Raw genomic sequence first — 24,694 nt, forward strand, 5'->3', positions numbered from 1 at the left:
AACATGTTTATTATAGCAGGACCTAAGAACCAACCGAGAGTGGGGTCCCATTGGGCCAGGCACTGTGCAAACACAGTACAAAGACAGGCCTTGCCCCAAAGGGCTTACAATCTAAATAAACAAGACAGACACAGGGTTTGGGGAGAGGGGTAGAACACAGAAGCAGAGTGAACAATGGGTTGGCAGCAAATGTCATTTTAGTCCCATGATTTTTTGGGGGGTGAGTTTACCTAGGAGTGGATATTCTAAATGGAAAGAAAGTGAAGTGGAGGGGACAGGGCAGAGAAAGCCAGGGGAAGGAGGGGTAGGTGTGCAGTGAAGCTGAAGTGGAATCACTGAGGGAGGGAGAGCTGGAGGGTTGGAGCAACAGCCACTCAGCAGTGGGAAGAGAAAGTCCAGTCAGAATATACTTGTATCCCATGTGCTAATAGCAAGAGAGGAAAGGATATAAACCCTTATGCTTTGGGGCATAAGAAAGCCACTAGTTGCACTTTCCGCTATGGAGTCTCTTGCACCTTCCTCTGAAGCATCTGGTACTGGCTGGTACCAGTCTACCTGGACCACTGGTCTTTGCAGCTAGTCTGTTCTGATCTTCTCAATACAGTGGATATAGAAAACATTCATATGAAAATACTACATTCTGTCACAGTTACTAATTACAGCTGAAGCATATATGTGTCATTTCAAAAAAACTCAGCTCTCATTTTCTGGCTCCCTGTCAGTCCCAGTCGAGTTCAATGGTGAATCAAGCCCACTGGAATTTATCCTGAGGAAGGACTGCTGGGGTTGCCCGGTAATATGGGGGATATTTCTTTGTGTGGAAATATCATTGAGGCTGATGCAAACAGAGGTTGTTGTTAAACATTGCTGCAGAACTGACAGAGGAGACAGTGTTCTTCACTTGAGAAAGGAAGGACAAAACTACTGTTCAGTCTTTAAGGCTTTGTCTACACTAGCACTTTTGTCAATCGGGTGTGAAAACAACACCCCCCGACTGACAAAAGTTTCACTGACAAAAGCACTGGTGTGGACTGTGCTATGTCGGCGGGAGACGCTTTTCTCCTGACATAACTACCGCCGCTCATTAGGAGTGGTTTAATTATGCGGCAGAAGACCTCTTTCCTGCCAGCATAGAGCGGCTACACAGGAGATCTTACAGCTGTACCGCTCTAAGGTCCATAGTGTAGACATAGCCAAAAAATTTGAAGGAGCTGGGAGGTAACCAACCTTACATGCAATATGGCTAGAAAAGAATGTGGGCAGATTGTCCTTCAAATGCAGGTATTGTGACCAGGTATCTCCCCCGTCTCGCCAGATTTAGCTCTTCCCCCTCTGGCAGTGGCAAGGCCTGGGGTAAATCAGCCCCGCTCTGGACAGTGTTTGTCTTCCCTCTGTGTTTACTTGTCAGTATTTTCAATGTAGGCCTCAGGGCAGGCCCAAGGTGGGTCTCCTCCACCAAGCAAAAGGAAAAAAGATGACTGACAAACATTTCCCTACCCCCTCGCTGCTGCGGGGTGTGTGTTGTCATGTTGTTGGACCCGGGGTGTCAGTCCTTCCCTTAAACAGACACTTAGGCTTCTCCAGGGTGAGAGGCTGCTTTCCTTTCCATAGGGGAAATAACTAAACCTATCTCCCTACTGCCACTAGCCTTGCAGCAGCTTGCCTCTCCTCCCTCTCTCTCACCAGAGGAGGGGTTTAAAAAGATCTCAGGCATGGATGAGATTTTAAAAAGAGACTAGTGATTTTGAATGTCTCAGTTTTGGGGTGCCCAACTTGAAATATCTTAAAGGCGCCTGATTTTATAGAAAAGGCTGAGCACCACCCCTCTGAAAACCAGTCCCCTTTAAGGTTACTCAATCTGGGCACCCCAAAACCGAGGCACCCAAAACCTTAGTCACTTTTGAAAATCTTGGTCAACATTTCTTTCAATATCTACCAATAGCAGGAAATGTACTATAATGCCTGCTCCAGGCAGTCTCCTCCTGCTTGCTAGGTACACAGTGAACACACTGGAGGGTCAGATTCATTGAATCCTACCTGCTGTGGCCTCGAACTCTGCTCCCTCTAAGTATTCAGATTTAAAGCATGAAGTAATTGGAGAGGCATCACCCACTTTTTTGTGACTAGCTCTGTGTTTATTTTAATCTCTTATCCTTTTATTGCTTATTGGTTAATTATTAGCATTGCCGAGAAAACAGGAAGAAAGCTTCACATTCTTGTTTTCTGATTTACTGTTTTTGTCAACTCTCCAGTCATTTACGTGTCTGTCCAGATATGTGTGGACTTAGAAAGAGCAGTGTGGGCTGAGGTAGGACAGGAGGAAATAGTGTTTGGGGTTTTTTGTTAACAGATGTGAAATATTTTCATTTGAGATTAGTGCCAATTATTTTTATCAAACAGTTTCATGTTCAAAATAGTTGGAAAGTGGGTGTTTAAGGAAGAAGATGATATCTTACTATAAAAACTGTGTGTGATTTTAATGCTGCTGAGACATGCTGTAGTCTTTTTCAGCTCCTGAAGCCAAAAAATAATAATCTGACGCTTTTGAAGATGCCAAAGTTCTAGCAGCAAACTTGATTTGCCTCTCACCCAACCATTCTTCTTAGTAGAAAATGTCATATCTACTTTGATCTTTTATCTTCAAAGCTGTGGAACAGTAAATACCTTTGGACTTCATCTCTCAGAGATGAATAACCCAAACACCCTGAATTTTTTTGCCTTCTCTCCTGCATTGCTACTCTCACTCGCTTTCTGGGTGAGGAATCCTACTCAAGTTCTCTGTTAAATTGGAAGAATTTAAATTTAAACAGCTGCAAGAGATTTCATAGAACATTAATATTTTTGAACCAAAAAGTCTTTTCAAAATAAGTGTTTTTCACCAGAAAACTGCAAGGACTTACTATGTAGGGTTGAGGAGTGTTGAGTTAGAGGGGAAAGATTGAATTCTTTGTTTGGGGGATTGGAAATAGGATGTAGTGTCATTTTGTTGGAACTGTCAACAGCCTGGATTGGTAATGACCAAAACTTACTGCTGTCTGCGAGCCGTTCACTTGTCCATGTGATATCAACTGGTCTAATGCATTCAAATCTCTGATACTGTTACCACTGGGTATATCTGGCACTAATGTTGGGAGCCTCAAGAGAAAAGTTCAAGGTTTAATGGACACAGAGAATTACTCTTTGTTCCACATAGTTGATAAGACTAGGTTAGGTTTGAGGCACAACATTTATCCCTCATTTCCCACTTCTGCGGTCCCATTCTGTGTTCAGTTTCCAGAGCTGTCCAACTTTCACAAGCACTAAAATTGAGCTTAAACTTTTAACTAAAAAAAAAAAAAAAAAAAAAATCAGCTATGAGTTGATTGTCATCCATAATGTGGAAGTGTTCCTAGTGTTGATATATATATATATAGCGTTCGAAGGAATGGAGTTGGAGGAGTGGTATAAGTTCTTGCAGCTAACTCACTCAAAGTCCTAGGAGACGATTGCCGTGAAAAATAAAATAAATTGGTCAAGTCTAATCTGAGGTGTTAAGATAAATAATTCCCCATGACATCCTGAATCTATTCTTCTTGTACTTACAGATGATATAATTGTGCTCTGCCATTGAGGTAAACATGTGAAGAGACATATTTTTGTTATGAAAAACAATATTCCTGGTGCTCACTTACTTCACTTAACAAATAAATGTCATTTGGAAAAGAGATTCCTAGATCTAGTAGTAGGTTAATTCAATAAGCTTCAGCGCTGTTATGTCAGTAGAAACACAGTGCATGAGAGGATTCAGAGCTTAGTATAGCTTTGGTTTAGAAAAGCTTGGAAATGTGCTACTAAGATGTCAAAAATCTTTCAGTGAGTTTTTGTTCTGTACAACCCTGTATTTTACACCTGCTTTCTTAAATATTATAGGCTTCACAGCCTTGTGGAGAGACTACTGGAAATGAGATGCCAAGCAGTGCTTCCAGGTTCAGACTAGATATGTTGAAGAGCAAAGCTAAACGGTCACTAACAGAATCATTAGAAAGTATCTTGTCACGGGTAGGTATCGTCTTTGTATTGACTTTTTTTGAGTGATAGACACACAGTCTACATCTACTTTTGTTTCCTTCCAGGAAAAATTGAACAATTATTAAAGAGAGTTCTAGAAATACTTAGGTGAACTTGGGCTTTGTAATGAAAATCATACCTTTCTAAGACTGAAGAAAAGAACAAATTAGTGGATAAAGAAGCAGTAAATATTCTTATGTGGACTTTTCAAAAACATCACAGGAGGCTGTAAAGGAAGCTAAGAAGTTATGGCATTAGCAGTAAAATTCTCTCATGGATTTAGAAACTGGTTAAGAGAAGTAGAAAAATCTGTTCAATTTTTAACATAAGGAAATTAATAGTGGGCTGACCAAGGACCTTTAATAGGGCAGATTTTTAAAATAATATTTATTAATGACATAGGAGGAGGGGGGTGTACGATGTGGTGGCAAAAATCTGTAGATACCACAGAATTATTTCTAAGTAGGCCTAGAGAAGATTAGTATGAACTTCAGAAGGAGCTTACAGAGATAGTTATTTGGGCAATATGATGGAGAATGAAATTCACTGTAAACAAGTGGCAGGTGATAAACGTTGGAAGGAACTCTTTGAACTTTTACTGATGGTCTCTCAATTACACCTCTACCTTGATATAATGCTGTCTTTGGGAGCCAAAAAAATCTTACTGCGTTATAAGTAAAACCGCGTTATACTGAACTTGCTTTGATCCACCGGACTGCGCAGCCCCGCCCTCCCAGAGCACTGCTTTACTGCGTTGTATCCGAATTCGTGTTATATCGGGTCGCATTATATCGAGGTAGAGGTGTACCTGTAAACACACTGGACAAAGATTCACATATCATGGTCAGATGATTGGCAATATTTGCTCAATACACCGCGGCAGTGAAAAAAACAAATAAGATATCAGGTTGTATTAGGATAAGAATAGAGAAAAATACTGAAAAGATTATAATGCCACCACTTAAACCTGTGGAATCCCTTTTGTCTGGATACTGTTATTTTGGTCTCTAAAAGGATATAATACAAAGTAGAAAATGTCCAGAAAATGGTCTGACAAGAATGATTAGGGTTGCAAAGATTTCTATATGAAATGAGATTGAACATCCAGGGCCGTTTAGTTTGGAGAGGTGATGGATAAAAGTTGACAAGATAAATTTTACAAAACAATGAATGGTAGAGAAGATTTATCATGGAGTGCCATTTATCCTTTCTCATAATACAAGGGCAAGATGATATTCAGTTAAATTAAGGGCAGGTCTACTCTAGAAATGTTTTGCCAATTTAGCTATCCCTGTATACTGCACTGGCTAAGTACTCCTAGCATGGATGCAGTTCATACTAGCAAAATTGCACTTTTACCAGTGTAGCTTATTACAGCTACCCACCCTGAAGCAAACTAAGGTCTCCTAGCAAAATCCCAGTATTGCTAGGATAACTATGTCTACACTGGAAATTTTTTGCTTACAAATCACACTTCATCACTTCCCCGACCAACATAGCTATCCCAGCAAAAGTTTATCATATAGACTGGCCTAGGATGATAAAAGAAATGTGCCCTTACATAGCATATGATAACATCTGAAGAGCTCTGCCATAAAATCCTCTTGTGGACATTGCTATATCGGTGTAAAAGTGCCTGACTGGCATAAGCTATATTGGTGTAAGTACAAGTTGTGGACAGATATGTTGCACCAATATGATAATAGAGTGGAAAGTGCACTTATAAAATTTGCAGATGACCCCGAGCAGGGAGGGGTTGCAGGCACTTTGGAGGACAGGTTTAGAATTCAAAGCGACCTTGACAAATTGGTCTGAATTCAGCAAGATGAAATTCAGTAAAAGTGCGAACTACTACACTGGGGAATGAAAAATTAAATGCACAACTACAAAATGGGGAATAACTGGCTAAGTGATGGTACTGTTCAAAAGTATCTAGGTGTTATAGTGGATCACAAATGGAATGTGTGTCAACAATGTGATGCAGTTGCAAAAAAGACTAATATTATTTTGGGGTGTATTAATGGGAAAGTCATATGTAAGCCACAGGAGGCAATTGTCCCACTCTACTTGGCACTGGTGAGGCCTCAACTGGAGTACTGTGTCCAGTTCTGGGTACTACATGTTAGGAAATGTGTGGACAAATTGGACAGAGTCCAGAGGAGAGCGACAAAAATGATAAAAGGTTTAGAAAACCTGACCTATGAGGAAAGGTTAAAAAAACTGGGCATGTTTAATCTTGAGAAAAGATGACTGAGGGGAGAACCTGATAACCATCTTCAAATATGTTAAGAGCCATTATAAAGAGGATGGTGATCAATTGTTCTCCGTGTCCACAGAAGGTAGGACAAGAAATAATGGGCTTAATCTGCAGCAAGGGAGATTTAAGTTAGATAATAGGGAAAACTTTCAAATTGTCAGGGTAGTTAAGCTCTGAAATAGGCTTCCAAAGGAGATTGTGGAATCCCTTTTGTTGGAGGTTTTTAAGAACAGGTTGGACATACACCTGTCAGGGATGGTCTAGGTTTACTTGGTTCACAACCAACTCAGGTGTGCATTCCATATTAAAATGTATCTGAATCCCCTGAGCAATGGTATGATCATAAACCACATCCTTGGATATGAGACTACCACCCCACACTGGAAACGCTATGGGCTATCATTAAACCAGTGGTTGTCAACCTTTCAGAAGTGGTGTGCCGAGTCTTCATTTATTCACTCTAATTTAAGGTTTCGCGTGACAGTAATACATTTTAACATTTTTAGAAGGTCTCTTTCTATAAGTCTATAATATATAACTAAACCATTGTTGTATGTAAAGTAAATAAAGTTTTTAAAATGTTTAAGAAGCTTCATTTAAAATTAAATTAAAATGCAGAGCCCCCCGGACCTGTGGCCAAGACCTGGGCAGTGTGAGTGCCACTGAAAATCAGCTCGCGTGCCACCTTTGACACGTGTGCCATAGGTTGCCTACCCCTGTATTAAACAATAACCCATACTCAATGGGTTCCACCAGGGCTGGCTCCAGCTTTTTTGCCACCCCAAGCGGCAAAGCGGGAGGGGGGAGGATAAATAAATAAATAAAATAAAGCCGATCGGCGGCACTTCGGCGGCAGCTCAATCGTACCACTCCATTCTTCGGCAGCAATTCAGTGGTGGGGCCTTCCCTACTGCAGAAGACCCGGACATGCCGCCCCAGGCACCTGCTTCCTTCGCTGGTGCCTGGAGCTGGCCCTGGGTTCCACATCCTGAAAGAAATCTTTTCCAAATTCTCTCTTCATGCCTTCAAACAACGCCCCCTCCAACCTTGTCAAACTTGGTCCTGCTTTAGTGCAGGGTACTGAACTTGATGGCTTCTTGAGGTCCCTTCCAGCCCCGAATTTCTATGATTCTATGAATATAACTGCATCTACATTAGGGCTGTTATTGGCATAGCTATGTCAGTAAAAAAATCACACCCCTGATCAATATAACTATATTGATAAACCTTAAGCATAGACAGTCCTGAAGCAAAAAGTTTAGTAAGATTCAGAAAAAGAATATGGTAATGATGATGTCAAGGATTACTCTATTGCAGCTGGAATAAAATTTCATACAGGACTTTAACCTTTGTGCTTCAGAACATAAGCCAACTATTAGCTGCTTGTGGTCAAGAGCATGTTTGCTCCATAGAAATACAGCTGCATAGCTACCCATTATCAGGTTTCTATGCATTCCTCTGGGTAACCTAATAGGGCTGCAGTCCAAGAGATTGTACCAAACTCTAGATGTAGTCTTCAGTCCTCTGTACTAATCAATTCCTATCTTTGCATTATGATGGAGATAGCCTAATGTGAAAATTCATTTTATGGTCTGAGGGAGGTGCTGTAATAATAGTTGTAATTCAGTCTCAAGCACATGATTATTCAAACCCTTTCCACATATATATTTTGTAGGATATGATGCTGCCAACAGCAATCCTGGCTGAAAAAAATAATAATTTGACCTGCATGAGTGTATTAATTGCTAGGGTCCTTAAAATATTTGTGGCCTTCCTGAAGGAAGCACCTGTTTCTTGTGAAGAGGCAGGTTATTCTTAGGCATTTCAGGAAATTGAATTTGATACTGGCAGAATCAGTGATTTAACAATTCCAGCAAGGATGTTCTGTTGGAATGCAATTTTTTGTGTTCTAATTCTGATTGCTTCATATACTTTATTTCTAAAGGGTAGTAAAGCCAGAGGTTCACTAGAAAGTTCTGGAAGTGTGGATTTGGACAGCTCCAGTACATTAGGCAGCACAAGTAAAGTAAGTAATCACCATAATGATTGAATAAATTGAGAATCTTCTGATAACTTTTTTTGTAAAATTATTTACAATCATGTGATGTATAGGTGTAATCAGTCTATTTTAATGTCTTATATTTGTTATTTTTTCATGAATTCATGAATAAAAAATCCGATTGATTGTGTGGGAAGAAAAACAAAACACCAGACATGAAAAATGTAGCTATACGAGTAATATGATAGTTTGCTGCTAAGAATGTGGGGTTTTTTTTCCTACCAAGGGGAGCTCTGTTCTTGCATGCTGGCCCAGAGGGCAGATCCTTAATCCCATGCAGAGCCACATAGAAGTCAACCGTGCTTTGCCCATGATATCAGCTTGCAACATCAGGGCCTAAATTCTGCCTTCTGCTCACCCCATTGCTGCAAGCAACTTAAGAAATGTGTGTAAACAACTCAGGTGTGCACTCCACATTAAAATGCATCTGAATCCCCTGATCATAAACCACATCCCTGGATATGAGACTACCACCCCACACTGGAACCCCTATGGGCTATCATTAAACAATAACAACCCATACTCAATGGATTCCACATCCTGAAAGAAATCTTTTCCAAACCCTCTCTTCATGCCTTCAAACAACGCCCCCTCCAACCTTGTCAAGCTAATCGTCAGAAGCAAGTTCTCCACTGACCAGGATCCACCAACTCAAAGCAGCACCAGACCCTGCCGTAACAGCAGATGCAAAACCTGCGGACATGTTTCCACTGCTACAATGATCAGTGCCCCTCACGACACACCTTTTAAGATCCATGAGTCCTACACATTGCTATCACAGTTTGTGGTGTACCTCATCCAGTGCATTAAATGCCCCGATAATCACTATATGGGTGAAACCACATAATTACTAATGGCAAGTCTACAAGAGCAATGGCAAGTACTTTTCTACTGGCGTAGTTAATCCACCTCCCCGAGAGGCAGTAGCTATGTCAATGGGAGAAGCTTTCCCACCGACATAGTGCTGTCTACATTGGGAGGTTAGGTCGGCATAACTACATTGCTCATGGGAAAAGAAGAACAGGAGTACTTGTGGCACCTTAGAGACTAACAAATTTATTAGAGCATAAGCTTTCGTGGACTGCAGCCCACTTCTTCGGATGCATATAGAATGGAACATATATTGAGGAGATATATATACACACATATAGAGAGCATAAACAGGTGGGAGTTGTCTTACCAACTCTGAGAGGCCAATTAATTAAGAGAAAAAAAACTTTTGAAGTGATAATCAAGCTAACCCAGCACAGACAGTTTGATAAGAAGTGTGAGAATACTTACAAGGGGAGATAGATTCAATGTTTGTAATGGCTCAGCCATTCCCAGTCCTTATTCAAACCGGAGTTGATTGTGTCTAGTTTGCATATCAATTCCAGCTCAGCAGTCTCTCCTTGGAGTCTGTTTTTGAAGTTTTTCTGTTGTAATATAGCCACCCGCAGGTCTGTCATTGAATGACCAGACAGGTTAAAGTGTTCTCCCACTGGTTTTTGATTATCACTTCAAAAGTTTTTTTTCTCTTAATTAATTGGCCTCTCAGAGTTGGTAAGACAACTCCCACCTGTTTATGCTCTCTGTATGTGTGTATATATATCTCCTCAATATATGTTCCATTCTATATGCATCCGAAGAAGTGGGCTGTAGTCCACGAAAGCTTATGCTCTAATAAATTTGTTAGTCTCTAAGGTGCCACAAGTACTCCTGTTCTTCTTTTTGCGGATACAGACTAACACAGCTGCTACTCTGAAACCTGTCATTGCTCATGGGGGGTATGAATTTTTCACACCCCCTGAGCAACATAGTGAAGACCAGACCTAAGCTCTTGAATGAACTCACAGAGAAAAATCAGAAAAGACAAAAATACTGTATCACCCTTAGGCGAACACTTTTCACAAAAAGAACAGGAGTACTTGTGGCACTTTAGAGACTAACAAAGGCGCCACAAGTACTCCTGTTCTTTTTGCGGATACAGACTAACACGGCTGCTACTCTGAAACTTTTCACAAAACAAACACTCCACATCTGATCTTTCAGTCCTTTTCCTTAAAGGAAACCTGCACAACACCTTCAAAACATGAGCCTGGGAGCTTAAATTCATAACTTTGCTAGACACTAAAAATCATTATTTAAATAAAGACAGTGGGTTTATGGTTTATTACAACAAACTGAAACCCTCTTTTTTTTTGTCCTGTGACTGCAGGGGTGGTAAAGTGCCACTTCACATTGAATGGTCTCTCATAATGTGCTAATTACTTGTGCTAAACAATCTGCTCCACCTTGTTTAGCTGTGACACTCAAAGGCTATGTCTACACCACACTTTCATCAGTAAAACTTTTGTCGGTCGGTGATGTGAAAAAAACACCCCTCTGACTGACAAAAGTTTTACCAAAGTGCCGGAGTGGACAGTGCTTTGCCCGCCAACAGAGCTACCGCTCCTCTTTGGTGGTGGTTTTATTTTACCAGCAGGAGAACTCTCTCCTGCTGACAAAGAGCAGCTACACCGCATATCTTACAGTGACATAGCGGTCTCTGTAAGATGTGCATTGTAGACATAGCCTAAGTACCTTTCCCAGACCTGAAGAAGAGCTCTGTGTACCACGAAATCTTCTCTCTTTCACCAGCTGAAATTTGTCCAGTGAAAGATATTATCTCTCACCTTGTCTCTCTAATAAAGAAACAGCAATTTTGAGTTAACATGTTGAGAGATCATAATGGAATTTCTTATCCTGGCAGCTTCTCCAACAGATGGGAACTGATATCTCCATGTCACTTTCTCTTTTTCAGAAATTTTAGGCTGTCTTTAGGCATTTTGATTATAAATTATTTCTTTCCTGGTGCTAAGAAAAGGGTTAGTGGGCCCAACTTGGGCAATTATTCATTCTCTGAGATTGCAACAATGAATGTAAATGATGCGTCAGCTTCAGGATTGTTGATTCCAATGTGGTGATTAGTTAACATCACTGAAAGTAAACACAACTTTTTGGATTTCAGTGGGAGTTGTACATTCATAAGGACTATAGAATTAAACTTTGAAATGTAAAGAATTTATATATTGATGGTATGGTTTGAGATTCTAGTAAAATAATTTAATATGAAGCAGAGAGGAAGGATGGTCTTGTGGTATGGCCACTGACCAGTCAGGAGACTAAGGTCAGTTGCTGGTTCTGTCATAAGCTTCCTATGTGACCTTGAATAAGTCCTGACTTGAGTGGGCCACAGTTCCACTCCTAGTGTGCCTGTGCCTCAGTTCTCCATTACAGGTTTGTTGTGAAGATAAAGTCATTATTTGTGAGGCGCTAAGATACAATGGGCATAGGGTCAATATGAGTACCTAGATAGACTCATGCATCTGCATTTGTAATCATGAGTGATTTTTTTTAAAGAAAAAGATCCAATAAAAAGTGCAGTTTTATGTTAAATCTTCAATGTAAATGGATTCTGTGTAGTCTGAAATGCTTCCTTTTACATTTCAGTTTTCATGACAATAACATACCATGTATTCATTTGCCCCTTTCTTGTCTCAGGTTTTCCTGTTCAGAGTGTTGAGGATAACTACTATTCAGCCTTTTTTCCCTGTATAAAGCATAAATATAATAGCATGTATCTGCCTTGCTGATTAGAAATGAAACGTTAAAGGTTAGGTCATTGTGTGAGATACCATGGCCTAAATGTTCAAACTATAGTGTCTAAAGTTAGGTATCTAAAGAAGAGTTGCCGGACTTGGAGAGTTGTTGAGCTTCCACCAGCATATTGGGAGATGCAGTTTCTCAACACTATTTGAAAATCTTAGCCACTCTTACTTGGGTGCCTGAGTTTAGGCAGGAAAGCTTGTAAGTGTTGGACTGTATTTATTTTCAGGAAATGTTCAGCTGGGACTAAAAGTTTAGAAATAAATGTCTTTGTAGGAGGAAGGAGATTTGTTTATTGTGTCAAAAAATAGGCCTGGGATAGAGAACCTCAAATTATTATTTATAAATCATATTTTACATGGGTAAATATTTTTATATTGCTAGGAACCATCTTTGTGTGAAAAAGAAGGCCCACTTCCAGAGACTCCTGCCAAGACCAATGGATCTGTGGGAGATGTCTCCAGTGACCCAGTTAGTCACCCCATCGAGCAGCCTGATAAATTACCTCAGCAAGGCTTTCGCCGGCGAGCAAACACATTGAGTCACTTGCCTATCGAATACCAGGAATCTTTGGAACCAGTTGAAACATCACCATCTGTTCCACAAAGGAAACTTATGAGGTATCATTCAGTGAGCACAGAGACTCCTCACAGGCGAAAGTAAGACTCATTTTAAAAGCAGGATATTGTTTGATAGATATTTGGGGCAAATTATGGGATGTTCATTGCATATCAGGTATGTTCATTTAGCAAAAGAGAAACGTAATGCTTAGTGTTAGAGCAGTGTGTCATCCGCTTAAAACACGTTATATTCTCTGCTCATTTGGTATTGTTCAAGGAGGGAGACGAAACCTGAAACTTGCAATTCCACAGTAAGTGTCAGAAAGCCATTTTACTACACAAGCATGATATAAGTGGATGATGAGAGATTAGTTTGCCTGTGCAACTAATGTGAAATAGTTCTTGCTGGGTGTATCTGAAAGCAGTCTAAATAATAGCTGGTTCTTGTGGTGCCTCTCTATTTCATATTTATGAAGAGGAATCCTGTTTAAAAAATGAAAAAATTCTCTAATCGGTGTCAGAGGAGAGACCCTTGTCCAGTTTTAACCAGCCAGTGCAATAAAAGCAATTCTTGATTAAGCTGCAAAGTTTCACTAACAAAAATAAATTTTTAATAGTCTTCTTGCTAATACTCTTCAGATGTCCTCCTTTAAGGGCTTGCTTATACATTTGTGAAATCTCACTAAGCTTTATGGGACTTCCCCTCCACCACCCCTCACCCTCCCTCTCTCTCTGGCTTTTTCCAGTTACTGTGGAAACATTCTTGTCTGTAGACTTCTGTTTCTCTGCCAAAACTGCTGGTTTACACAAGTTAGACAGTAGTAAATCTGTCTCTGTGCTGGCTCACTTTTCCTGCAGAAGGCAGAGTGGTAAAGGTAAATGCTTGAGATAGATGATGACAGTGAAAAAAGAGAATTTTGTTATTTAAAAGGAAACATAACCCGAGTTGCCTTTTTGTCTCTTCTTTGAACCTTTTTGTTCCTTAAATGCTAAATGGCTTTTGTGGTGCAATTTAGCACTTGTTGGTTTAACTTTACAGGTGCCTCCTTAAAACTTTCTACTTGCTTCTGCTTTCTCAGTTCATTCCTGTTTTACTGTGGGACTATAGCTAAACGTTGAATATATGTTTAATTTCCTTTGCCATTCCTGTTTTGGTCCCATCCTAGGATGTCAGTGGGAACAGCTGAGAGCACTTAATCCTCAAAGGATTGGGCCCTTAGTGGTATACTACGGCAAGCTAATAAAAGCAATAAGTACACGATGTTGGGAAAATGGAGCTCTCAGAAAAATTTGTAGGATAAAATTTTCAAAAGAGCCCAAGGGATTTAGGCCCAAATCCCAATAACTTTCAATGAGATTTAGATTAGTAAATTACTTAGATTCCTTTGAAAAATCTTACCCCTGGTTTAGAGGTAGTTTCCACAGTGCATGTAGACGCCATCCTGCAAGATGCTGAGCATTTTGGCCCCAATCCAGCGAAGCACTTGAACGTGTATAAATTTAGGCATGTGCTTAAGTACCCTGCTGAATCAGGGCCTGTAAGCAAACGCTTCTGTAGTTTGCTGGATTAGGTTACAGTGCTCAGTGCCTTACAGATAGAGCTGTAAATCAGAAATTTATGTAATTGTTATCTGGCAGTAGTAGGACATTTTAAAATGAGGCTAGATAAGCAATCTCATTTCATTTTTCTCTGTTTCTGAGATTTGTTCTCTCTCTCTTTCTTACCTCATCCCTCCCACATGGCTGGAATCCCACTGTTCAGTTTGAGCACATCTGTTGGCGAGTCTGAAAGCTGTTCTGGTCAATCTTCAGCTCCCTCTCCTCTAGCTCGTCTTAATCCCTCGGCCTCTTCACCCACTTTTTTAAAATATCTAAAGCATAATTCAAGCAGAGAACAATGTGGGCATGTTGCACAAAAGAGGTGAGATAGCAGCTGTATATAGTTTTGGGAGTGTTTGTTTTATTGTACCATAAACACACACCACTGCATTATCCTCACTCACTATGTGCACAATGACTGAATAATAATAATTAATAATAAATAATAATTATTAATACAATCCTACCAGAGGGGATGTGTTTACATGAAGGGAAAATAAACTCCTCTCCTAACGTTTTGTAGTAGTGCATTTTATCATAGGGCACTTGATCTAATTTTTCATTTTGACTGAATGAAATTACTTCAGGTGCTCTCACACACAGATGATATGTTGGGGTCAGTTGCTCTTGTGATGAATCAGAAAGCAGTGCTGGTTAAACTGTGCCTGAGGCTTCGATGTCAAGGACTCTCTCACTCTCTCTGTTTCGCCAGAATTTTTCAGTTTCACTCTCTGCCTTGTTCAAAGTAATACTGATACTGGTCCCTGCTCCTTTGTGGTTGAAAAGGGGAGAGGGAGAAAGTGACTTGCTAAGAGTTGGAAATTTGACCAGGTGAAAAGGGTAATAAAAGTCTGACTTGTGGAGAGTTATTCAGTACCATACAATATCAGGGTTGGAAGGGACCTCAGGAGGTCATCTTGTCCAACCCCGTGCTCAAAGCAGAACCAATCCCCAAATGGCCCCTTCAAGATTAAACTCACAATCCTGGGTTTAGCAGGCCAATGCTCAAACCACTGAGCTATCACTCCCCCAATATCAAGTGATAGTTTGATATTCTTGTCCTTATAGCCAAAGCATTTGTGGAGAGGAAAATTACAGACAGGGCTATTCACTCTGCCTTTTCACCTTATGGTGAGAAGACCCCTGCTCCCTAAAACTAGAGATGGGTGAAATTTTTTGGATGAATAATTTATTCACCAACAATGCAATTTTAATCAACCTGAAACTGTTTGTGACTTTGATGTGAATTCACCAAATAGTTTCAGTCAAAACATTTTTTCTTTTGGGACTAGGCACCATTCACAAAACAGAAAGAGATGGGGAAGAGGTGTTGCCATGGCCTCCCTTTATAACTTTTATCACAGTGGCTAGGGCCCGCACTTCGAATGTGGGAGACCAGGGTTCAATTCCCCCTTTTGCCTGTTGTGGAAAAGAGATTTGTTCTTGTGTCTCCAACATTGCAGAAGAGCATCCTAGCCATTGGGTTATGGGATATTCTGGTGTGGGGGATCTCAATCTCATGCTGAATCTGTCCCATTGTGTATAAATAATTCATCATTGGAGTAGGGTCATGAACTTGGATCTCCTACCTTCCCAGCGAGCGTTCTAACCATCAGGCTATAGAATAATTCTTTCTAGCTCAATGACTATTCAAGTGTTTCATACAAAGTGGAACAGCTTCAACAAGAGAGACTTACAGAGGCCCATACAGAATAACCCACCCCAAGTAGCGTATTTTGGTATGATATCTTAGTTCTTAGCAATGTTACCTTTTAGTTACCACACACCAGATGACTTTATCAGCTTCCATTCCAGTCAGAAATTGTCATTAACTCAGCTGCTTTTGTTAAACCACTACCCATTAATGTTCCTCTGAGTGCCGTAGGAGCTTCATGTAGGTAGTTTAGGAGACAAAGGTTGGGAACAAGAGTTATATTTGCTGAAATGCTTCTAGTGAGATTTGATTGGTGCTTCTACCTGTCACACAAGAGTAACAAACCCAAACAATCAGATGCTGAAAATTCTACTGTTGTGTGGAAGTTACTATGTTAGTAGGCACTTTTGCATAGTCAGCTTATTCAGTTGCTGCCCTCCCTCCCCATTCCAGTTACAGAAGTGTCAACTTTTTTCTACCCCCACCCCTCCAAAAATGTAGGACACTGGAACATGTACCTACCAATTTTAGCAGTTGTTTGGCTATAGAATAGCCATGAATTCTTACAGGATTAAATAAATATAGTTGAAACATGGGTGATGAATCCTTGAGCATAGCAGATAATTAATTTATTAAAGTATATGAATACTGTTCATAAAAAGTTAGGTGACCCAAATATGATTTCAGAGTAGAACTTGTCACACAATTTTAGTTTTTACTTTATTTTCCTTGGTATTCATGCCTAAAAGTATTTTTGTTTTGAAGCTTGCACTGTGTATTTTTTTTTTATTCTGCATATTTACACTTCCTCATTCTAAACTGCACTTTTCCCAACTGCACTCTCAGCATCTCCTACCGTATTGCCCTACGGAAAAAGCTTCATTCTTCCTCCTCTGTGCCAAATTTCTTAAAATTTCTGGCTCCTGTAGATGAAAATAACACCTCTGACTTTAGGAGCGCAAAAAGGTAGGGTTCTGTCTTTAAGCCTGGAGGTAAAACTGTATCATTCAAAGGATTCTTTGTTTTAATTTTTAGAGCACTTTATGCATTTGTAGAAATTAATAATTTATCATTCACTTGCATGTAATAGATGAAGTAAGCTAAATGAGGATCCCATCAAAGGTCGGGAGGTTACCATGGTTTCTGTTCTATAATGACTATGGATCTGCTGTCCATTTCTGAACCCAGATGTTGTGATAATACAACTTTAATTCCCACTATCTGACTACTCCTGCCCAAAGGGGCATATCCATATTACCAGTTCACCATTAAGAAAATACAGGATACATCCCACACTACATCAATGTTCTCAGGCTGGAATGAGCCTGTTGAAATGGTTACTGGCCTAGAAAATCAGTTACTACCAGTGCTCTTTGAAGCTTATTTGTCCCCTTCAGCATTCAACACAAATTCCCACAACACTCTCAATCCATGGTAGCTAAAAAGAAAAATAAGGAATGATTTGAGTTCCTAGAAGAGGTAATAGTGGGATTTTTAAATGTTCATTATTTAATTCTGAATTTTAACAAAACGCTCTTTATGAAGCCTATCAATTAGACCAAAGGAATAGAAGCCTGGTTTCTGGGTACTATTTTTAGCTGTGTGACTGATTTTTATAGTGTGACTTGGAGAAAGAGGTTAAGTGACTATGTTACTTATTTTATGTATATGAAAAAGGAGTATGATATGCACCTAATTCACAGGGAGTTGAGAGTTTTAACTGATGTTAATAGAGCTCCTTGAGATCCACTAATTAAAGGCATTAGAGAAATGAAAAGTGCTGTTAACAAATAATGTAAAAGTTTGTTAGTGTGTATATGCACTGTTTTCACCGTTCTGTATGTACACCTGCTACACATTGTGTGTATTTAGGTATTATCACAAAATAAATTGTAAAATATTGACAATAAGTTCATTAAATCTTGGAAAGCAAACTCTGCACAAAGCCATATGCCCAATCACTAACTTGAGTGATACATATGACCTTGTGCAGACCTGCAGCAATGGGGTGAATTTCACCCATTTAACACATGGATGCTGACCCAGCATGTGTGGGGGACACAGCCTTCCTTCCTTGATAGCTTTGGTTTTTATGTCCCCTGAAACCTAACACTTCAATGTCATTAGACGACTCTTGTGTCTGTCATAACTTATTCATAAGCCTTTTTGTACTCTGTAATTTTAGTGACTATGAGTCTAAACAAAGCCAGCTGGATGTTGGCAATGACACCCCTGTAAGGACTCGCCGGCATTCATGGAGACAACAGATATTCCTTCGAGTGGCAACTCCACAGAAAGGATGTGATTCTCCCAGCCGACATGATGGTAAGATCCATATCTGGCTGCACACAAGCAGCCCTAAATGACCGCTGAAGTACTAATCTCCTGTACCTATGTTTGCTAAGTAGGGTGGTGACAATTTAAACAGCTTGAGGAGAACTACCTGTATTAATTTTTGGTTGCTATTTAATCAGCTGCCAGGTGGCTCATTTCCATTGTCCGTTTCCCACCCTCTTTTGTGTCATAGCATAGCTTACTCAGCTATGGAGCTTTTATTTTTCAACTCTAGGTTATATCTACAATAGTATCTGTGACTGCATTACACCAGCTAGCTAAAGAAAAGTGGGGGCAGAGGATGGGGCATACCTTGTTATACCTATTTCCTTTAATTAATTCTGTGAAAATAATTGTTTTCTCATTGATGCCTTTTAGTACAGAGTGAGGATCACTATGTATCATCAAAAGAAACTACAGTATTGCTATATATTGGCGTATTGGCCATAGAACTGAGCTCTCAAAGGCAAAATTCACATCTACCTGGTGCAAAGGGATTAGGGTGACCAGATGTCCCGATTTTATAGGGACAGTCCCGATTTTTGGAGCTTTTTCCTACATAGGCACCTATTACCCCCCACCCCCTGTTCCGATTTTTCACACTTGCTGTCTGGTCACCCTAAAAGGGATGTAACATTTCTGATCACAGTGGAGTTGTATCTGCTTAAAACTGGTCTGAATTTAGTTCTAACTATGTACCCTCAGTCCATAACATTTGCCTTCTTTAAACCTTCATACTAAATAGTGATTTCTTATCTCCCTCCTCTTAATTTTTTCCTTTAATTCCTTTAAGGAATCTCAATCGATTGACTTTTTAAAAAAATAGCTGTAGGAAGGGATGAAAATAAAAAACTCTCCCAGAGAGTAGCTAGTGAATTTTTGCCTACCTCTAATTAGGTGGTGTTCATTTCTGTGAATTTCTTAAACCATTTTTAGAAATCTTATAGGGAGTTTACATAAGGCACACCAAGAACAATGAAAAGGGAGTCTTGTCCCCCAAGGCTTTTATTATTTTGGACTAAAAGTTGAACAAAAAAAAATGAAACTGAAGACCATTGTCCATAGAGTCAGGATTTCTGACTGCCAAATGTTAATGCAACATGCAAGAGCAAGAGGAGCCCACAAATAGCATAAAGGGGTTTATATACCTCCTTTGTAATTTTACAGATTTGCTGTATGGTTTTTCTCTAAAGCATCACCCCAAAGCTCACTACTTTCAGTTCCAAGTGCAAAGCACAATTCTTCAACCTGGCCTTCTGTAATAAAACCTAGTGCTTCATAACAAACAAAGACAAATCCTTACACCTTTTTCCCTGCTGGAAAGAGCAGAGGAATGGGAAAGTCACCGTACATGACAGATACCAGTCACACCACTTAATTCATCGCTCACAAGTGCTCATGGTGAGGGCACAGTATAAGAACTTGAATAGAATAGGGATATAGAGTGCTGCTTAACTTGAGTTATGCAGTGAATCTGCTAAGTTTTGCAAGTTTGATGTCCTTGACAAAAATAGTCTTACACGTGATTTCAAAGTTTCTCTTTTTAAAAAAGAAATACCACCTAGATTGCCTATTCTGGCTCTTCCTCTGGGGATTGGCTGTGCACTGCAGCTGCAAGATACTGTCTTAACAATCTACAGCTGGATAAACATTGTAGCTGCAGAAATAAGGGAAGCTAAGATGTGAGCAGTAAGTATTAATTAGGGGATCTATTTACATGAGTTGGTCACTTTTCTCCCTTTTCTGTGTAAATATATGTGAATTTCTTTCTCTTCCCTCATGTATATATCTATTTATGAATAGAAACCAGAGTGTTAAACTCATTCACTATAGCTTACTATTCACTTTTTCTACTTTGAATTTCTTACTAATGTAAGATATTTACCTTTTGTGCATCTCTCTCTCCCAAGGGTTTATCATGATGGACAGTTAAGACTAGCTTAGTATATACACAACTGCTCTACTTTATCTTGGCTTCTTTTCAAAGAACTTGTTAACTTCAGCAATTGGTTGAAATATAGTAAAGAACAGAATTATAAGATACAAAGATAAACATGATATGTTGGGAAAGAGTCAACATGGCTTTGGTAAAGGGAAGTCATGCCTCACCAGTCTGCTAGAATTCTTTGAAGATGTCAACAAGCATATGGACAAGAGTGATCCAATTGATACAGTGTACTTGGATTTTCAGAAAGCCTTTGAAAAGGGCAAACACCAAAGGCTCTTACGTAAAGTAAGCAGTACTCCTGGGGGAATTCTGCACCACTGTGCAATGCAGAATTTTGCAGAAATTAATGGTTTTTGCACAGAATTTCCTTTCCCCCACAGAAACAGACTGCAGTGCTGCTGTCACCACTAGGGGGCAGCTGGGTTCTGGGAGGGAGTGGGTTAATGTCTTTGCTGGGGGAGCCGCAGCTGCATTTGGGGAGGGAGGGGAGCTGGTGTCTGTGCTGGGGCGGGGGGGGCCCACGGCTAGGCTTGGGGGGAAGGAGGTTTGGGTGTATTGGCTGCGGGGGGCCCTGTGGGTGGACTCTGGGGGAGGGGTTGGTGGTGGCTGCCCCCTCTCCCCCCCAGCTGGGCTCTTGGATGGGGATGGGTGCAGAGAAACAGGAATTGGGTTGGTCATAGGTGTTTCTTTAACACTCTTCTCCTGAGGGAATTCTTGTGTGTGTCTGTGTTGTTAGAGACATACTTGCTGACAGGTGTTTTGAAATAGGGTGACCAGACAGCAAATGTGTAAAATCAGGACGGGGTGGGGGGTAATAGGAGCCAATATAAGAAAAAGACCCAAAAATCGGGACATCTGGTCACCCTAGTTTTGAAATAAACAAAATAATTGAAATTGGCGTGATTATGTAGTATTATTTTGACAAATAAAATTTGCAGAATTTTACAATATTGTATGCAAAACTTTTAATTTTTTGATGCAGAATTTTTAATTTTTGACGAAGAATTCCCCAGGAGTAAATCAGTCATTGGATAGGAAGGAACGTCCCCTCATGAATCAGTAATTGAGTACAAGATAACTCATAAAGATTAGGAGTAATGGATAGTTTTTACAGTGGAGAGAGGTAAATAGTGGTGTCCCCAAAGGATCTGTACTGGCTCCTATGCTGTTCAACATATTCATAAATCATCTGGAAAAAAGGGTAAACAGCCGGGTGGCAAAGTTTGCAGACAGTAACAAATTACTTAAGATAGTTAAGTCCAACACTGACTGCGAAGAGTTACAAAGGGATCTCACAAAACTGAGTCTCTGGGCAACGAAATGACAGATGAAATTCAGTGTTGATAAATGCAGAGTAATGCACAATGGAAAACATAATCCCAACTCTAAATACAAAACGAGGGGTATAAATTAGCTTTTACTACTCAAGAAAGAGATCTTGGAGTCCTTGTAGATAGTTCTCTGAAAACATCTGCTCAATCTGCAGCTGCAGTCAAAAAAGTTAAGAGTGTTAGGAACCATTAGGAAAGGGATAGCTAATAAGACAGAAAATATCATAATGCCACTATATAAATGCATAGCACACCCCCATCTTGAATATTATGTGCAGTTCTGGTCACCCCATCTCTAAAAAAGATGTATTAGAATTGGAAAAAGTACAGGGAAGGGCAATAAAAATGATTAGGGGTATTAAACTGCTTCCAAATGAGGAGAGATTAAAAAAGCCTGGGACTCCTCAGTTTAGAAAAGAGACAAATGAGAAAGGGACCTGATAGAGGTCTATAAAATCATGAGTGATATGGAGAAAGTGAATAAGGAAAAATATTTATCACTTCACATAATACAAGAACCAGGGGTCACCCAATGAAATGAATAGGCAGCTGATTTAAAACAAAGAAAAGGAAGTATTTCTTCACACAGCACACAATGCACTGTGGAACTTGTTGCCAGGGGATGTTGTGAAGGCCAAAAGTATAACTGGGTTTAAAAAAGAATTAGATAAGTTCATTTGAGGATAGGTCCATCAATGGCTATTAGCCAAGATGGTCAGGGATGCAACCCCATGCTCTGGGTGTCCCTAAACCTCTGATTGCCAGAAGCTAGGACTGGATGATGGGGTGAATCACTCGATATTTACCCTGTTCTGTTCATTCCCTCTGAAGCATCTGGCGCCAGCCACTTGTCGGAAGACAGGATACTGGGCTTGATGGACCATTGGTCCAACCCACTGTGGCCATTCTTACGTTCTTATAATATTTTGCACAATTCCTACCAGGATAGTTTTCATGCAATAATGGGGTAATAAACTTTCATGCTTCAGGCTGTAAATTGATTGCAGCTGTTCTGTGACAATGCATTTGATAGGATGCATTCATGGGATGTGGCCAACGGAAAGGTACAGTAGCTGGAATGCTTCTGCACTCTAGGAATAGCTAGTTGCCTTAACAGCCTCATAATCTGGTGTAGTGGAAAAGACAAGCTTGCCCAGACCTGAGAATCAGGTCAGTAGAATTTCAAAAGGATGAAACCAACCATCTTCTATAAAAATTACTCTTAAACATATAGTGTGTAAAAGGTCCTTCCTATAGAAGTTCTAAATCAGCCTGAAGAACTGAATAGAGCACTTTATACTTGCTTTTGTACCAGCTATATGTGGTTTTAAAAAATATTATGGAAAAGACTGAGTTCTCTATTAAACTTCATAGGATAAATTGGGTGTGGGTGTAAATGTCACAAACCATGGAACCTTTCAAGCTTTACATCTCTAGATCAAAAAATAAAAATAGGCAGATCTAGATTGGAGTGACACTTATTTGAGTAGTTTTGTACAAGCAAATGACCCAGTGAAAGACTTGTTAAAATGAATGTTCTGTTGGCTGCTGCTAGATATACTGCCTTGTTAAGTACCTAATAGAACTATAGTAAATAATAATTAACATAAAGTAAGAAGAACTATTGTTCACAATCACAAGAACAGTCCTGGTGTGTTAGTCTTGTGAAAAATGTGTCCATGAAGCCCTCTTTAATATCCTTTCTTTTTTGGTCATCCAGTCTGAGCAGGAAGGAACATTGCCATGTGACTATTCCCTAGTCACACACCAAAAACAGTCTAAGACATAGTTTGTGGACACAGTCTTTGTAAAGTGTTACAACAGTTTCAAAAAACAAATTAATACAAAAACAAATGTTTTATTATTATTATTATTATATTATTTTGTTTAATAAGAGAGCAAAATACAGTTGAATAAATTTACTGTGAATAGCTGTAATCGTATGAACACTAGGTGGTGGTGTTTCTCATGCTAGAACTGTTGAGAATTCATATTAAATTTGTATGTTACTGTTTTGTTTTCTCTGTCTTTCTGGTGTTGTGTTCCCAGTGGAAAATGTAGCTTCTGATCTTAGTCCTTTTGTGCATTATGACTTGCTACAGTATTTCTTCTGAGAGCAGAATAATCTGGTTCTTCATTAAATTCTAATCTTTTGCTGTTTCTAGGGAATGACTATATCCTCAAAAGAAAAATCACAAACAATCCTTTGAAAATGTTCAAAAACTTTTAGAATTCCTGGATTTGTAAGCTATGCTTCTCTGAGCCCCAACTTGCAGTCAGATTCACACAGACTGTTCTTGCACTTGTATGGAGCCTCATTGATTGTGCTCAGAAACTGTAAGTGCAAGGGTCTGCTCCTCTGGATCTAATTGCAGGTGTGGGAGCATTAATTTGTTAGTTAGCCCTCTTTCTTAAATGGCTGAAAAGATTAAATCTGGTGCTGCAGTATATTTTCATAGTTTTATTTCCGGTTTCAATTCTTGATTTAGTACATAATTTTTCAGAATTTATCATAATGGCTACATATTCAAACACTACATCAAAAATTCTTAGTAGAGATTAACATAAAAATAAAATATCAGGTTTAAATAGACGTGTATATAATCTCCTGGAATAAATGGTGGGGAAACAATCCATTTTTTGTACTGAAAGTATCATGCTGGCAGCTGTGAGTGGTGTTTTAGTAATAGGAGGGTTAATAAGGTTTTTATGACAGCTCTGTCAGTTTCAGATTCGAGAATGAGTAATGATCTGTTTTGGGATGGGCATTATAGTAGGATATAATATAAGAATCGAACCATAATTTCTGAGAATGAGAAATTCAGTACTGCTTAGCAGTACTCAGAATTTCAGAGAAGGCTTTCAGATGAAACAAAGAGACTACTTTTCCAAATAATTATATCGCACTTGGATATCTGACTCCCTGCGTGTAAGAATTACTTCAATTTTTTCAAAAAATACAAAAAAAAGAAGCATATTAGAAATAAAATCTTTTCATCCGGTTTCCACCTCTGGCAAACTGTAGTCATGCTTGAAATAGACTATATTATAGCATTAATATTACAGCATATTGGTGAACAGCAGGTCCTAAAAAATACTTCAGCTTTATAGTGCTAGAAAAGTCTTGGGGGAATCCTGTTCTCCAAGCTTGCCAGTTTATTTGGTAAGTGGATAAACAAAGACTATTTCAGTTTTATCATTTATGCAAAAAAACATAAAACATTAGCAACTATTTGTAAAAATACTCATAAATTCATTTAGCAACAGTGCATAATGGC

The 24,694-nt window shown here is 39.4% G+C and overlaps 1 protein-coding gene across 8 annotated transcripts in view; it reads left to right on the forward strand.

Annotated features, from left to right (window-relative positions):
• TBC1D1 (TBC1 domain family member 1) overlaps positions 1–24,694 on the forward strand; it is a 201,327-nt gene that overhangs the window by 117,662 nt on the left and 58,971 nt on the right. For 4 of the 8 annotated variants that reach the window (XM_054029703.1, XM_054029701.1, XM_054029708.1 and 1 more), the window contains 6 exons: positions 3,910–4,038; positions 8,250–8,330; positions 12,375–12,649; positions 14,313–14,471; positions 16,650–16,769; positions 17,989–18,128. In XM_054029703.1, the coding sequence (XP_053885678.1) occupies positions 3,910–4,038; positions 8,250–8,330; positions 12,375–12,649; positions 14,313–14,471; positions 16,650–16,769; positions 17,989–18,128 (904 nt within the window). The remainder of the gene's footprint in view (positions 1–3,909; positions 4,039–8,249; positions 8,331–12,374; positions 12,650–14,312; positions 14,472–16,649; positions 16,770–17,988; positions 18,129–24,694) is intronic. The other 4 variants (XM_054029702.1, XM_054029705.1, XM_054029706.1 and 1 more) reach the window with 4 other exon arrangements.

The sequence above is a fragment of the Malaclemys terrapin genome, chromosome 5 (assembly GCF_027887155.1).
Source record: "Malaclemys terrapin pileata isolate rMalTer1 chromosome 5, rMalTer1.hap1, whole genome shotgun sequence".
Classification (NCBI taxonomy): Eukaryota; Metazoa; Chordata; order Testudines; family Emydidae; genus Malaclemys; species Malaclemys terrapin.